Here is a 16,428-nt window from a genome sequence, read left to right as displayed (position 1 = left end):
ACAGTGAAGCTTACACTTTTAGCCAAAAGAGATAGTATCTGACATCCTTTTTGGGTAAATTCCTTCCAAAAGATTTTCCTTGGATCACTGACCAGTTTGATAGAAAACCAATCGCCATTTTCCACTTTTTTTATACTGAAATTAATTCATGATGCCTTTAACATCCTTATGAGAACCCTGAATGGGAGACAAATATCAATTAAGTACGACTTTAAAAAGCATGTCCTGAAAATCTTTCCATTCTAAGTAAAAACAGAGGAAATTAAAGGATGTAAGATAAAATATAATTCTAACAAATGTTGGTGTTACTAGCAATACTTTTCATGTAACTGTTTACTTCCCTTGTATGGCACAATCATCTTTGCCAAAAGTGTAGTATTTATACGACATCTTTAATAGAAAAAAGGCACTTCTGCTGACAGCTGCTTAGTGCATTTTTGGCTAGCGTAAATTTAACGAAAATCTGTAGTTTTGTGAAGCTGACACATCAGCAGCAGATGGATGACATCTGAAGCACCAGCCAAATGTAAAGAAATTATAGCAGGAGTAGAGAGGGCTGAATTTTGCCCACTAAGATTACAGGCTACTTATAGTTTATATACTGACACAAATAGCTGTAGCAGTGCAATGTTGCCATAGAAACTTGTAGACCAGTGAAATATTCCTCCAGCTCTCCACCAATGGAAGGATGGGAATACAAAGCTTGATATGGTAATGAGAGCCACCCGGGGGATGATGAATGTGAACTGATTGAGGGTGGGGATTAAGTAAGACCTTAACAAGCCTTTAGGAGTGAAGAATGGCTGTGACTTCCCTAGTTAATACAGTGGCGTATTTAATTCTCTAAGATCTCCCATATTTGTCGGCTGGAAAACATTTCACTGAAACATTGCTTTTTTCCTAGGGATAACACTGTCAGACATCTTTTAGATGTTTTTCTTAATTATTTTGTACTATTTTTACATACTGGGGGCTTTGAGGGAGGGGGGAAATATATAGATATAATATATATAAAAACCTCAGAAAACTGTACATTATTAATCAAATTAAATAAAATTAGCTAATTTAAACTAATTTTTCTGTCTGCACCATTTAGTATTTCCCGGTAAAAACTGCAAAATGAGCTACCATAATTCTTGGTACATATCTAGAAATCAGTCTCTAATTCACTCACTTTTTAATTGCATATTCAAGCATTTTATTCTGGTCAAGGTCACAAAGTCAAATTTTTTGCACAGTTATTGATGACTGTTTTGAAAAATATAACATTTATGTTACTAAAGAACTTTACAATTCGGTGGATTTTCAGTAAAAACCCCTCCATTTCTATGTCTTTTCCACCAATAGCTTTCATGGTATTCTGTACACTTTCCAAGAAATATTTCTACATATGCCATCTAACTCATACCACAAGAACAAGTCCATCTGTTTAAACGTACTAATTTTGTCACACTAAATGGTGTATGTTGTTTTTTCACTATTTAAAATGTTAACACTGCAATCCACAAGTTGGGAATTTTTATGTATCTAGTACTGTGTAGATACTACCTCTCCCACAATTTATTGAAGCCCAAAGAGAATAGACTATATAACCCACGCTTCTGTAATTCATCTGCTTCCAATCATTTGCAGCAACTTTCTATATGCTGCTCTTTAAGATGCAGGCTAGGTGGACTGAAAGAATCAAAAATGAACCATCTGCGATAACTTAGCGAGTCAATGAAATGGAACTCAAAGTTTGTACTTCTAGACCAATTCTTGGGACTAGATAAATGCTGCATTTATCACACACCATGTCCAAATAAGCTGTCAAATATGGAAATCAAACAAACTGAGTACTTAATATCACATTTATCAATGTTTATCAAACCCCTGTTCTGATTCTATCTGCTTATGTTACCTTGCTGGAGCTTGGTCATCCACATCAGTCTTTGATTTCTGCGGGGTCACCTGTTCTGATGAAAAGGCAGCCCTGCAATATGGATGGTGAAAACATACTTAATGCATAAGAAGATATTTGGAAAAGCATTATATCATTTTACTGGGGTTATCATTTTAGATATTATATTTCTTACAAGTGTAATCACAGTGAGTTTGGATTTTCTTTGAGAAACTTTTTTCTGTTTTGTTTTTTTTTCTTTACATGGATTTATAATATATAAATATATATTTATAATATATAAAGTTTTGTTTATATAAGAGACATATATAAAAATATAAATATATAAAGACCTATGTAACGCTTTGGTTCACAATATTACTGCATGCATTGGGCCTTTTGAAAAATTAGTATTCCCAGACTAGCTGTTTTGCTAGTATGGCTATACTAATAAAGTAGAATTTCTTTACTTTTTAAAAAATATTTTAGTAATAAAGGAATTTTTAAATACTTTGCTACTACCTACTAAATAAATCTTACTTTTTTTAAAAAAACTAAATAAGTAAACAATTGCACTTTCCTATTTTTACTTATTTGTGTGATCAGTGAGGTTGGTCACTACACGAATACTAAAGTTATAACAAAGTACAAGAAAGGGAGAAGGTGGGTGATACAGTTGGATGTGAGAGTTACATGCTTCATTAGAGAATCTTTCTATTAGGATTGCAACTAAGCCATGACAAGTTTTGTAGCTGTCTTAATTAAAAGCCATGAAATTACAGGTTAGTTAAGTAATCTTTTCCTAATTCAGGCCATGTGAAATGTATATTTAGTTAAGGAATTAATTTAATAAATTTATTTTCTAAAATTAGGGCAACCTTTGCAGACACTCAAATAAGTTTAAAGTACTTTACATCAATTCATCTTATGTTAATGCCTTTTATTACAAGCCTTTGCAAGTGCACAGCTTTTTAATTTACCACTTTCTTTTTCTTTACTTTGCTCATGCTCTCTTTTTCACTCTTTCTTTAGAGCACCAGTTTAATGTAAAGGAGAATTTGCATTAGCAACGTATATAACTGTGGAACTAAAATTGTGAAGCATTTTTTTTTCCTGCAGTTACAGTTGATTTTTCAATTTTAATAAATATCCAATTAAATGTTGTCAGCTATGTGAAAGTACATTTCTGCAAGGAAGAAAGTCGTCTTCATGTGCTCCTGTGACATTGACTATGGAGGAAGCCTCCCAGGTAAATTTTAGAGTCTTTGTATTATAACTAAATGTAAAATAATAAGGTTTGTGCACGGGACTATGTTGCATTTCTAAATCTACTAAGAAGCAAAATAAGCAAGACATACGTCGTTGGAGCCTCTGAATTTTCTGAAGTGGTCCTAGAGAAAGAAAAGGATAAAAATCTCAGAAACCAAGTAGCAAAATGCTAGTATTGAAGCACTTTGCAAGATTTTAGATCAATCAACAGCAATTAATTTTATTCTTCCTTCCTTCCAAGATGGTAGTTTTCTTTGTTTCTTAATGTGGAACACGGCATGTTTAACTCAAGTAGCATAATACTAAATTCTAATCATTTTCTTTGTATGTTACTAAGACAGTCATTCTTCGATTAACATTCTCCAGTCAATCACTCTGACCAATAGTGTTTCGTTTTGTTTTCAGCACACAATTCACAACCAAAAAATCCAATTGCAGTTAGCTGCTTACATTCTTAGCTTCAATTGCAATTTATTTTAAGTGCTCTGTAAAGTATGCTTAACCAGCTTGGAACTGAGGCAAAGCACTCCAGAAGTTTACATAATGCTTGACTATAGAAGGCTAGAATCAGGTCTCAGGATCAGAAAAAGTAAGTAAATAAAAAACCCTGACCAAAAACCCCCACAGAACCATGATTGCTGAACTCCCTTCCTAAGGAAAGCAGAACAAATGGCCATTCTCATATTTGAAGAAAAGACACAGCTCTTTGCTCCACCTGTCATTAAGACTGATAGTGACCTTATAAAACTGTGATTAGCATCTATGCATAGCACTTTATTTCCTGAAACTCACTGGCGAGTAAAAGGCTTTGCTTTGGTGACTATTATTAGTTATAGTAATATTCATAATTTGATATAGCTTTCACATCTTTAAAGCACTTTTAAAAGATAAATTAATCATTTAATGCCCATCAGTGTTTAACCAGCTGTCCTTGGTGACAACATTGTTAGATGATCCAGGAAGGGTCATGAAAGCTTCATTAAAAATATGCCTGTATTTTGGTCTTCTCTGGACTATGAGATTAGGGGAGTAACTGGATAATTAGTGTTGAGAAGGACACAGGAATCCTGGCATTTTGTTGGAAGCTGGGCAGATGCATCCTATCCTATGCTTTCAAAATTACCATGATCATAGTGAGATATTGAAATGAAGCCAGATAAATTCATCACAGTTGAAATATCAAAAATATCTAGTAAGCACTAACTTAAAAGAAAATAAACTTTAACATCTAGGAGCTATCTTTCTTCTGGGTGGTGAGTGACTTTGAATCTTGGCCAAAAAGATGGACAGTAGTAAACACAGAATAAGATTAAAAATAATTTCTAAACTTGGTTTTAAGGATTCATCTTAAAGTCTTCCATAAACTCCCTAGGCTATGGTCTACCAAGGAATTCTAGTGAACACAAGAATGTATCTGTTCATTTCTGTTTCATTTAATTTTCATCATTGATATGCATGAGACTCATATTGGAAGTTTCCCAGATTAAAATCAGGGAAGCACAAGACCATGCTGCAGCCAACAGGGGACTTAAGCAAAGAATATAATGAAACTTCATTCAGGAATATTTTAAACCATCCATATTCTGCTTTTAGATGAAAGCACAAGAAATGTTCCCTGTTCTCTTTCTGATTTGCCAGAAAGCAACCAGAATTTTAGAAATAAACGTTAAATGTTCATCTGCAAGTAACTTTAACCTGAGCTTTTCTGCTAAACTATTTCTTGGACACCTTACTGAGAGCTGACTAAGCAGATACTGAGGTTTTGTCCACATTGTTAACCCAAATGGCCCAGGGGTTAGCCACTGGCTGTCAGACCACATGGCACCTATAGATTCCTGTCCTTATGGCTAGTCATTCTGTAGCAGATTTGTCTTGTGGAGAGATAACTGGAACTGTCCAAAGAAAAACCATGAAGAAAGCATGCAATCACTGTAGAAAAATTTTGGGAGCACTTATGTAACCTCAAGTCACTGGCACTTCATATACTTGGACCTCAGTCAATGCTGGGCATCAAGCTGCTGAGAGACAAAAGAAGTATTTAGGCATGGGATACTTTCTCTTCCCATGCCATCTAACTCATCAAACTCAGTCCCTCAAAGAATTGTCCTGTTGGCTCACTCCCCAAATCAGGTCTAGCCAAGATTTAGGAAATAACTAGTGATCATCAGTACTTACCGTTTTGTTTCCACTGTTTCTGTTATGGTCTTACTACTTGAAACCGGTGGAGGCATCCAAGATTGCCTGTCAGTGTCAACAAAAAAATTCTTGAGTATTAGTTTAATACTATGGGACTGAGCAGCACACTATGAATGTTAACAATGTCAGAATGTCAGAAGTGATGCAGAAATACTTGGAACTTTTCTTAAATTATTAGTATTTTTAAATACTACATACAAATAATTTTTAGACCTTGTTGGTGTTTTTTTTCAGACAAATGAATGGAACCAGATACAATGCTCAAGGGAAACGGTGTCAAGTATCAACCCAAGAAACACATTCAGGCTGGTATTAGAGGTCACATAAACATCACAAGCACTTTCAGTTCTTCTATATTTTTTTTTTCCCCCTCAAAACTATCAATCCAATTTGTGAGGAAAAAGCAATTGCACTTTAAACAGTGCAATTCAGTGATGACCTTTAACATCTTCAAAGAGCCTGAGGAGAACTAGTGGGCTGAAAACACCATAAACTTAAATTGAACAAGGAGGGCTGTTAATAACAAAATGGTGACATTTTAATTTCTACCTTCATTATTCTACTGATTACAATTTTTGTGCATGAAATATGGAAGAGAAAATCATAAATGGACAGGATTTGTGTGTGGGAGTGATGCATAAAAATACAGCTATTGCCAGCAGTACATTTTAAATTAAAACTGTAGTTCTTTCTACACCGGGTTTTTATTCTTGCCCAGGTAATATTATCTGGAATTCAGATTTTTAAAGCTAGCTGTGTATCATGCAGAAAACCTCGGTGTGGTTCTTATGTACTGCAATAGCACAGGGTCAAGTTTGGCATCAGAGATTTCAGCTGGTCGCAATTACGGTGAGCTGCAGTGCTTTAAATTTAGACACTGAAAAGGCATACACCAGCTGAGTTAGGGGCTGCAGCAGAGTTAGCATCTGTTGTGCTATATCCACCAGAGTCACAAAACTGGCTCTACAGAAACAACCGTGCAACACTGTACTCCCAGAGAAAAAGCCAGAGCATGTAAAAGATGAACTCTTGAAGCTTGCTGAGGAGTTAGAGCGTGCTAGAGGAGAGAGCTGGTAATTTTTTTAATATAACTGTGATACATTACTGAGGTTTGTATATATCCTCCGGCCACCAAGCAATGGTGTTAATGAGTACCTTTTCTTCTTGATTGGAGAAGTCACAGCAGTGTTTGTGGATGATGCATTAGGAGTCCAAGATTCTCTGTTAAGGAAATATACTTAATTAATTCATTAATCTTCGATAAGTGTATCCCTTTAAATGAAAAAAATAATGATAAGAGATCTTATTTCTACTATCAGAATGATACAACTGTGTATGGTAAATGGTATGACTAAGTTTGTATATAAACAGATGAAAGTTTGGAGTTACCTCAAAGGACACCTTAAAGGATTCTGATGCTTAGAGAACAGGTGTGTCTTTACTTGATATCCAAAGTAATTTCTGACTTCTTAAAATTTTGCCTTCTGTACCTATACTTCAGTCTCCAACCACTGAAATATTAATATATTTTTCATAGTTTAAGTTTTATGTTTCTTATTAAATTTTGTCAATACTGCTCTATTTTATGATATGCCTGTAAAAGGAGCCAGTAATCCTCATACTCCTAACTATATAAATTCCAAGCCAGTGATTTTTCTCATAAAGTTTATCAAAAAGTTATTGTCATGTCCTCTGCAATTCTTAATGTAATGAGAATAACTGAAGAACAGAGCTTTGAAATCATTTTAGTGCTTTCTGGCAGGAAAAAGTATATACCATTTAAGTCTCACTTAAGTCCCCCTTCATTTTTCTATTAAAAAAAATCATGTCTGGACAAAATAATATAAAATCTAATTTATGTGATGTTTCATGTGTCATCATCACCATGATTTACAACATAAAGGTGCAAAATCATAATTTAAAAGAATGATCTCACTTGAACTTCAAATGCCAGACATACTAATTTGCTCTTCAGAGTAATATCTCAACACTTTGCAAAATGACATTTAACTGCTGTGCTCGGTCTTCACTAGCAACTACATTCAGTGTAATTTATTACTTATAGAACACCACTGACATTGATGAAGGCACACAGCAATATATTTGTGCCTTTACATTTATAAGTATGGTGGTTGAGGTCTTCTGACTTTCATATTTTAAATAAAATTTCAATTAGGTAAGAGCTGCAAGTTCTTTAGAAAATAAATGTTCATTGTTGTGTAGTCATATTACATATATACAGTGGCCATCTCTGATTCTTCACAACTTTTTTCATAACATGTCAAAGACTTTGTACTAACTTATTTTAAATTTAAAATAGGTTTCAACCTTTTTTAAAACAGAAGACTGACCTTCTGACGAAAGAAAACCTTGCCACTGGAAAAAATCAGTTAGCCTGACTATTAAAAAAGTACTTTTATGTTGTGGTACTCAGGTTTTCCGTTGGCAGTGTTCAATGGCATTTCCTACTGAAAACCTTAATCAGAATTTTTTCATGTAGTCTTTCCTCAGAAATACATATTATATTTTGTAGAATTCATGCAGAGACATGTAGAGCTCTAGGAACATACCTACACTGAACTGTTTGCAAAACACTCTTAATTCTTTCTTTTTTGCGTTTAAAAAACACATTTCTTAAAGTGTTACGCTGATTAAATGTGTAATCCAAGCTAGTCTCTCTTTTTAATCTATATGGAGAAATAGGCATTTTTAAGGAAAATTCCTCTTATTCTAAAGAAAATATCTGAGAGACGTCAGATGAGTTGACCTCTAAAAGACACCTTTTCTCCTCACTGGCTATAAAAAGAGTCTGTGATTACCTAGATATGGATGTCTGCATTCCAGATGTCAGGTAGTGAAATGAAGCCTACTATTCGGCCATATGCCATACAAACTATTTCCCTATATATTCTTAGTATGTAAATGTAATCAAAAGTTATGATAATATATAATACTTAGATGATAATGCATGATAAACGATACATGATAAATTATAATATGTAATACTGAGATGATAATGTTTCCGAAACTCATACCTGTTGCTTTGCTTGTTATTCAGAGTTGGAGACTTATTTATTTTGTCAGTGTCACTTCTGTCTGGAATTCTGAAACACAGAAATTATTTATAATACAAAGTCTAGATCTTTTATAAACTGAAGCTATAGATACAAAATAATTAATCCTAGAACTATAATCTAATATTATGTACAAAACATTTTGTATCCTGCCTTCAGCCAAGTATCACAGAATTTAATGAAAAGCCTTCAAGGGAGATCTGGGACATAATCTGCACCAGCATGTGCTCTATGCCTTTTTAAAGTCTTAAATTTAATTGTGCAAATAACTAGCTAATATGGTCAGCTTGTGACTGTGACTGGCAGATACAGTTACTCGAAAGATCACTAGAGGTCTCACTAAACTTGCTAGCATTACTACAGATGCAAACATGAGCGTTTCTTCTAATTCACAGCTACCCAATGAACCTGCATTTCTTTCATGCTTCATTTCGTATTTTCAAAATATCAGCACAATACTTTAAGTAGTTCTGTATTTGCTCATTTTTAAGACTTAAAGGGGCCATCTGGCATCCTACTCCACTGCTGCCCAGTGTAGCAGAAGATTTGAAAAAACTGAAAGAAGAAAGGTAAGTATAATGTTAATTTTTCTTTGTACAACTTTTCAGCTTCTGATAAACAGTAGTCAAAGAATATCCTCTGTTTGCACCCAGAATGCTGTCTCCAACAGACACCTTTGAATCAATTATCCATTTACCCCCAAGAATGTTTTTCTGAACCAATTTAAATTTCTGACCTCCACAATATCCTGTGGTGGTGACTCCTACAATTAATACACATATTCAGGAGAAAAACAAGTATTCTTTTTCTCTTTTTCTCTTTTTCTCTTTTTCTCTTTTTCTCTTTTTCTCTTTTTCTCTTTTTCTCTTTTTCTCTTTTTCTCTTTTTCTCTCTCTTTCCCTCCCTCCCTTCCTTCCTCTTTTCTCTGTTTTTTCTCCTTTTTTCTCTTTAAATCATTACCTAAACATTTCATACAGTATGTTGACATTCTTACAGTGCAGCAAAGAGAAAATATTCCTTCCTTACTCACTTTCCCTGTATCACTCATTTCCAAGCTGAAGAAACTTTGTCTCTTCAGACATTCCACATGTGAAAGCTATTCCATCCCTGTGATCATCCTTTCTCACCTTTCTTTTCCTGGTTCTATTGTAGTTTCTTCACATGAGTGATATACTGCAAAACAGGTTCATACCATGGCTGAACAGTGGTTTCTGGTTTGCTCTTAGTTCATTTTCTAATCATTTCTACCATTCCAAAATATTAGTTTACTAATAAAGCAGACACTGAAACTGTCTTGTTTGCTTCAGTCCCATCTCTTCAGATCTGATTGCTATAAATGCAGTCAGGATTTACTCTTCCTGGAAGTTATTCTGGACTTAATAGCATTTAGTAGTTGGAAAAATAGCATTGTCACTATTTGTTTTTTAAGGTCTCTCCTGTCTTTTTTCAAATATTTAGTTAGTTGCTAATAATAAGAGAGAAATAAATGCATAAATAAAATTTTTCCTCCCATCCAGAAAGGCTGTCTGCGATCACCTGTACAATGCAATTGTTGTCTTGAGTTACGATGTGTAGATCTACATGCCAGCACAAGTATATGTGCACCTACTGCCATCAAGTATGGATTTTTGTTAACAACTTAACCATGTTTGGTATTTTCTTGTGCTTGCAGCAAATAGTGCAATTGCACGTAGCCATCTACAACATCTCTTCCATGCTCTTAATACTGAAACTGATGTCCAAATTTTGTAGATATTGGGTTAGGTAAAATTCATATCAACCAATACCTTCTTTGAACATGGATATGGCAGTATCCATGAATCAAAAAGCTGTACTTAAAATGTCTTTTAGATGTGTTTTCACTGTCACATTTACACATGCAATGAACTCAAAATTACTTCTATACTCCTCAAACAGTTTTAAATTTTTTTTCCATTAGAATTTTAATAACATTTTGCCATTTTGAAAACATGCTACTGAAGAGACATTCATCCAGAAAGATCCAGATTCTTTAAATCTTTGTCTTCTGGGATGTTACAGTCAGGGCCAGAAGAGATACAAAGCATAATTCTGGAAAGATGTTCCAATCTCTGGCTTGAAAACAGGTAACTCCTAAAGACCTTTTGCAGGGTAGAAGACTACCACTTTACAGCATCTTAGGTAGACAAAAATTATTTTCCATATAGGCAATATGACTTACATTAATTCTGTAAACAGCTCTAAGAGATCTCCAACACCAAGGTACTTCTTCTCAAGAACTAGGAGACAGTTCTTTCTGTCTCCTCTACTAGGAGCAGTCCTTTACACTTTATTCAACATTCCAGGAACATGCTCATTTTCAACTCTGCCTTTTAATTTTGAGCAGGAAAAAACACGAATGCTTCTTTTTCACACAGGCAACTAAACTGTTCTGCAAACTGATCTGCTGTAAGCTCGGAAACTTCTGTACTGTAGTGATGCTTGCCAGAAATAATTTATAAGAAAATAAGGGAATTGTACCTGGTGGAGAACATCCTTCAAAGAGGAAGTGGAAGTACCAAATTTGGCTGCAGGCTATAAAAAGGTGCTAATAGAAAAGAAATCACCACACCCTTTTATGCCTTAGGCTGCAAGTTTGAGGAGATGCAGAACACGTGGTCATCCCTTACAGAAGTGCCTGCTGGCAATGGGTGTGCACTAAGTAATCCTGGAATGGCTATATTCCACAGTTTTGAGAAGACCAATAATGAATGAGGAAAAATAAACTTGACTGCAGCTTCCTCATTGTGATTATTTCAAGATAGAACCATCATTATTCAGTCCATTTATGGACTTACTCTGCATTAGTTATCGGAGATGTATATTCACACCTATAATCTGTTCTTTGTATTCTCTGTCATCTGTTGCATATTAAGAACCCTTTATGTTAGATATTTGTGTATATGAAAACAGAAAGTCAGCTCACAACCTAAAATAATTCAGACATCCTCATAACTCCGCATAAAGCAAAAAGACATAGATAGATAGAGTACAAAAAGACAATGCTGTTCAGCGACACTGTAGAAACTGGAATTGTCCTAAGACTTCAAAATTTGTAATCTTCTATGCATGAAAATCAAGCCTTAAAAATTGTTTTTAAGTCAATGAGCATGTGGATAAGAGTGCCATAGCTAATATGGCACTCTTGATTCGATTCTACTCGGTTCTACTTGAATTTCCAAAGAACTTCATAGAAATTTGCTTTAAGGACTCAAGTAAACTGATCTCCTATGTGGTAATAGAGAAGGTCCTTTCATGCATAAATAACTGGTTCAAAAGTAGGAAACAAAGGTTTGGAATAAGCAACAATTTTTCAGAGTGGAAGGAGGGATCTGTACAAGACCTGTGTTTTTCCATATGTTCACAAATTATCTGAAAAAGAAGGAAAGTGAGATGATGTTGCTTGCCAATGACGCTAACTCATGGTAGTCAAAACAAATGCCGACTGGCAAGGCTTTCAGAAGACATTTGCTAACATGTCAGATTTCTAAAATGGCAGATGACATTCACTTTTCTTAGATACAATATAATGCCTGCCAAGAAAACAATTGATCTCTGAACCAGCTATTATCACTCAGGAAAGAGGTCTTGGAGTTATATACATAATGTTATGAAAATGAAAGCTCAATTCTCAACAGCACTCAAAAGAGCAAATTGAATATTATGAAGTATGAGGGAAAGAATAACAAATGAGGCCCATTGTTACACTCCTCTATGTATGCAAGTTATACTCCCATTTTAAATACCTACATGGAGATTTGGACCCCCAGATTAAAATGACTAATATGGAAATAGAAAAGATACAGAGAAGAGGCAATAGGTAAATTGAAGTTATAGAACGGCTTCCCCATGATGAGTGAACAAATACAGAAGGATTCACCAGCCTGTAGAAGAATCGATGGAGTGATGATATCACTCAGCCCTGTAGCCTACTCCGTTCCAGACTTCTACGGAGAAGGTAAATTTTAAGTAACAATTTTTTGTTGTTTCTTACAATGGGAGTAAGGATCATCAAAGAAAATTGCACAGTGCTAAGATCCAACCAAACAACTGCACTTTTTCCACAGTGTGCATTTAGGTGCTGGTACTCATAGCCTCAGCATATTGTGGATACTAGATGTTAATGGGTGCTGAATTATGAAGATGTGACACAGAAAGAATCTGGAAACACAGACATGGTCATGTCTGAACTCAGCAGAGGTGGAAGCTGAAGAGCACATTCAAATTAAGCACCTGTATGAAAAGCATATGATTATGATATTTGTACTGATCATGGTATGAAGTGGCAGCAAGTATTTGCAAAGAACTAGGGGTTTAGCCATGTTGTGCTTAACTATTGGAGATACGGCTTTGATTTATAGTTTGAAAAGCAGGAAACTGGGGAGGAGTGGATATCATCTGTGCAGAGATACTTACAATCATGAGGACAAGAATATACACAGAAATTGATACAGAAAAAGAAGAGCGAGATGTCAAAAGAACCTTTTCTCAAATCGCATTTCCATCCATCTTATTGACAATTCATGAAAAAATCATTCAAAGTCTTCTACTTAGGCGTTAATTAAATTAAAAAATTTTAAAACCCCACTGATTTCATTTGTGTTTTTATTTTTAAGACCTCCCACAGGTTTGAGAATCACAAAATAGGATAAATGCAGAAAAAAACCCTACCTGTCCAAGGTAGTATCAGACCTGTATCGTCCAAGTACAGCTTTCTGATCTTCCTTTTCATTTGTGCTACTGCTACAAAAAAGATTAGAAATGCCACTTTGCTCACTGTTTTGATTAAACAACTCATCACCAATAAAACAATATATAAATCTTGAATTAAGGTATCATACAGGATTTCAGACCATCCAGGTGTCACCAGATCCAACCCTGCATCCATTGCAATCATCGACTTAACAATTATTGGTACTGAGGTCAGATTTACAGTGGATACATATATAGACTAAAACTGAACAAAGAAAGCTCTTGCTATAAATGGGATAAGTAAAAGGATACTCAGTTTTCTTTAGCAATATAATTACAAAGGTGTTCAGATACTCTACTGTACCTGTGTAGGCTATCTTGGGATTTGTATTGATTAAGCACAGCTCTTCCATAGTTTTCATCAGCACTTCAAAGCAAAACAAAGACAGTGGTTAGTTAAAATTTGAATATTAAAAATAGAAAATTGTTTCTTGGCAAAAGATTTCTGTCCTCCATCAGATTTCACAGCTGTCCACTACCACCGTAACCACATGAGGTACAGATCTCCGCATTAGATGACTCCAGGCATTTTGGAGTAAGAATTATCTCTTCCCACGTGCTGTTTGTGGACCAAATAATGAGGGTCTGGTCTAAAGGTGGAGTTTCTACTGTAATGAGGGCCTGGTCTAAAGGTGGAGTTTCTACTGTAATACAAGTCCTAGTTTGTATTACAGTAAATTTCAACTGATTCTCACTTAAGGTCCTTGAAAGAACTTGTTAAGATTTATAATCTTCATGCTTGTATAAAAAAGAGTCAGATCGCATTCTTGCAATCTAAATTTATGAAATGTGGGATTTTTCTTGTAGAGCAGAAGCCTGACATGTCATTAAATGCTCAGTACTCAAAAATCACAATGAAAAACATAGTCAGTGAAAGTTCAGCAGACTAATACTTCCAAAAGGTAATCAATATCTCATCAAGATAAGCAAATAATAGGTATTTGATGAAATTTATGTAATTCTGGTTGATACCATTCATGAAAAAGTAGGCACTCCAAGAAAATGTACATATCACACTGAACTAAATGCAGAAGAAATGTATTTCATATCTTTCTTACCTTTCCTCTTCAGGCCTCTTCTTTATCCAGCTGTTATCTTGCAAAAGGGTCCGTCGTTTATTAATATCATGATTGGCTTGTTGTCTGCTTTTAATTGCAACAGAGGGGCTCTTATTATCTGTAAATGCAGAAAAACATGTCTTGAAAATGAAGATATGGGATAATTTTGGAAACTTAAAGTACAATTAGAAAGGCCGAAATATGTAAAAGTTTAACACAGATTGGATCCTCAGCTATCACTCCTATTTAGTGCAGACCATTTACTTGAAAAGTTTGTGGCTTAATCCCTTCAATCTTGAAGGGACTGCGGAAGCCCACTTCACCAAACTAAATTCAGTTTCATCCTTATTATGAAACAGCTTGGTATATTTTTAATGTAAACAAATATCACAGATCTGATAAGGGAATTATGAAATATAAAAACAACAGTAATTGCAGGAAAGCCAAACTAATGAATCCTATTTCCTGGGGTGTTTTCTGTGGTTTTTGTATTTTTAGATGTGTGACAGGATGCAAATTTTGAATGAAAGCTAATCTTAAGATGATCACATGGTCCTCCACCTACATCCAGCCCAACGTGTGTGGATTTTCAGGTTTCTCAAAAGGGTCAGGCTCCGTCTGAAACTTTTTCCTCAGTGAATGAATGAGCAGGGTCTCTTCTAGCCAGCTACTTAGTTTTATTGACTTTTAATAAGAGCAATACCTTTAAGGTCTGTATCTTTATGTCAGATTTAACTCAAATTGGTGTATGGTTTCAAAGGTTATGGGGAGGGGCAGACAGACATGCACACCCACATGGTGTATGAACATGGAAGCCTTATTTAATTATGAAAACAACCTAAAATAACTTTGGCCAACAAAGCTTATATTTAGTATATTGAGGAACTAAACAACTAACTAACTAGTTCGCTTGATTTGTGATAATATATATTCCTCGCTGTATTAGAAAGCTCCTTTGGTTTCTCTTTGTGAGGGGGTTAGCCCAGAAGCAAGCAAAACTATTGCTCATTTTTTTTTCTTCCCACCTAAGTTTCCTATCATCAGCCTGTTTGAGGGGAAGGGGAATACTGTTGTGCCATTTTAACATTCCCTTTTAAAATGGAAGACTAGTAGTTAAGCCCAAATAGAAACTCCATTTTTTAATTGTGATATTTGCCCCAAACTTTACCAGACAAGTGAAGGTGAAAAATTAAATATGCAAAACCTTTGTCAATAGCACCCAATTAATTAACAAACTGACTGATGAAGAATACTGAGCTTCTCACTTTTCCCTTTAGAGACATTCATGATTTTCTTCATGAGTCCTCACTCTCTGAGCATCCACGCAAAAGGAGTTCAACACCACCAGATTTCAGGAGACATCATTACCTGGTGTTCAGTAAGGACATTTGTTTGTGTATAGAAAGACAACACTTCACAGAAAATACATGCAGTCAGTATTATGTCATTTATCAGAGCTGTGTTTTGGCATTCTGCTGTGATTTATAAGAAAATGCAGCTCTTGCATTTAATGCAAGAACCTCAGCTGTAGTGATAACTTGAAAAATTACAAATAACTACATCAAATGGAAGACCAAATGATACTAAAGCACCAAAATATTTATTATAAGTGACAATGGCCAAGACTGATTTTTAAAATACATTTTTTTATGAAAGAAAAACACTGCAGTACAAAGATAAAATTCAATCTAAAAATGTATATCTGACTGTAACCCCAACTGTGTCTGCTCTTATCTGTTGCAATTCACTGTAGATACAACCATACTGCCAAATAAAAGAAGGCCAGTGAAGGAATTAAAGGACTGGACTCATTGTTCACATTTTGCATTCTCTGGCTCTGTGTTGGACTTGCTCTCTCCAAGATTGGGCTGCTAGAGAAGTGACAACCATTTAAGAAGCATGTCTGTGATAGCACGGATTTGTGTTGCTGCCTTTTGGCCCTGATGACAAGGTTTGGCTTTCTCTTTTATGAGCAGCATAGATGCAGCCCTTTGAGACCATTAAGAAATAAACAGGAACATCAAAGATGAGATTTGTAAGAATGTGCTGACAATCATGGTAAATTAAGAACAAAAAGTCATCTATCCTCACTGCATGATTTCTGCATCAGCCTGTTCCACTGCCAATTGAGACAGTTTTTCTCTTAAAAGTATTTATAAAAATCTGACTTTAACAACTTCAA

The 16,428-nt window shown here is 34.9% G+C and overlaps 1 protein-coding gene across 4 annotated transcripts in view; it reads right to left on the bottom strand.

Moving 5' to 3' along the window:
• SCEL (sciellin) overlaps positions 1-16,428 on the bottom strand; it is a 77,801-nt gene that overhangs the window by 26,487 nt on the left and 34,886 nt on the right. For 3 of the 4 annotated variants that reach the window (XM_054217026.1, XM_054217045.1, XM_054217035.1), the window contains 8 exons: positions 14,247-14,364; positions 13,493-13,555; positions 13,108-13,179; positions 8,380-8,448; positions 6,500-6,565; positions 5,324-5,389; positions 3,238-3,270; positions 1,901-1,972 (listed from right to left, as the gene is read on the bottom strand). In XM_054217026.1, the coding sequence (XP_054073001.1) occupies positions 1,901-1,972; positions 3,238-3,270; positions 5,324-5,389; positions 6,500-6,565; positions 8,380-8,448; positions 13,108-13,179; positions 13,493-13,555; positions 14,247-14,364 (559 nt within the window). The remainder of the gene's footprint in view (positions 1-1,900; positions 1,973-3,237; positions 3,271-5,323; positions 5,390-6,499; positions 6,566-8,379; positions 8,449-13,107; positions 13,180-13,492; positions 13,556-14,246; positions 14,365-16,428) is intronic. The other variant, XM_054217054.1, reaches the window with a different exon arrangement.

The sequence above is a fragment of the Rissa tridactyla genome, chromosome 1, assembly GCF_028500815.1.
Source record: "Rissa tridactyla isolate bRisTri1 chromosome 1, bRisTri1.patW.cur.20221130, whole genome shotgun sequence".
Lineage (NCBI taxonomy): Eukaryota > Metazoa > Chordata > Aves > Charadriiformes > Laridae > Rissa > Rissa tridactyla.
This window is presented reverse-complemented; position numbering and strand designations above follow the sequence as displayed.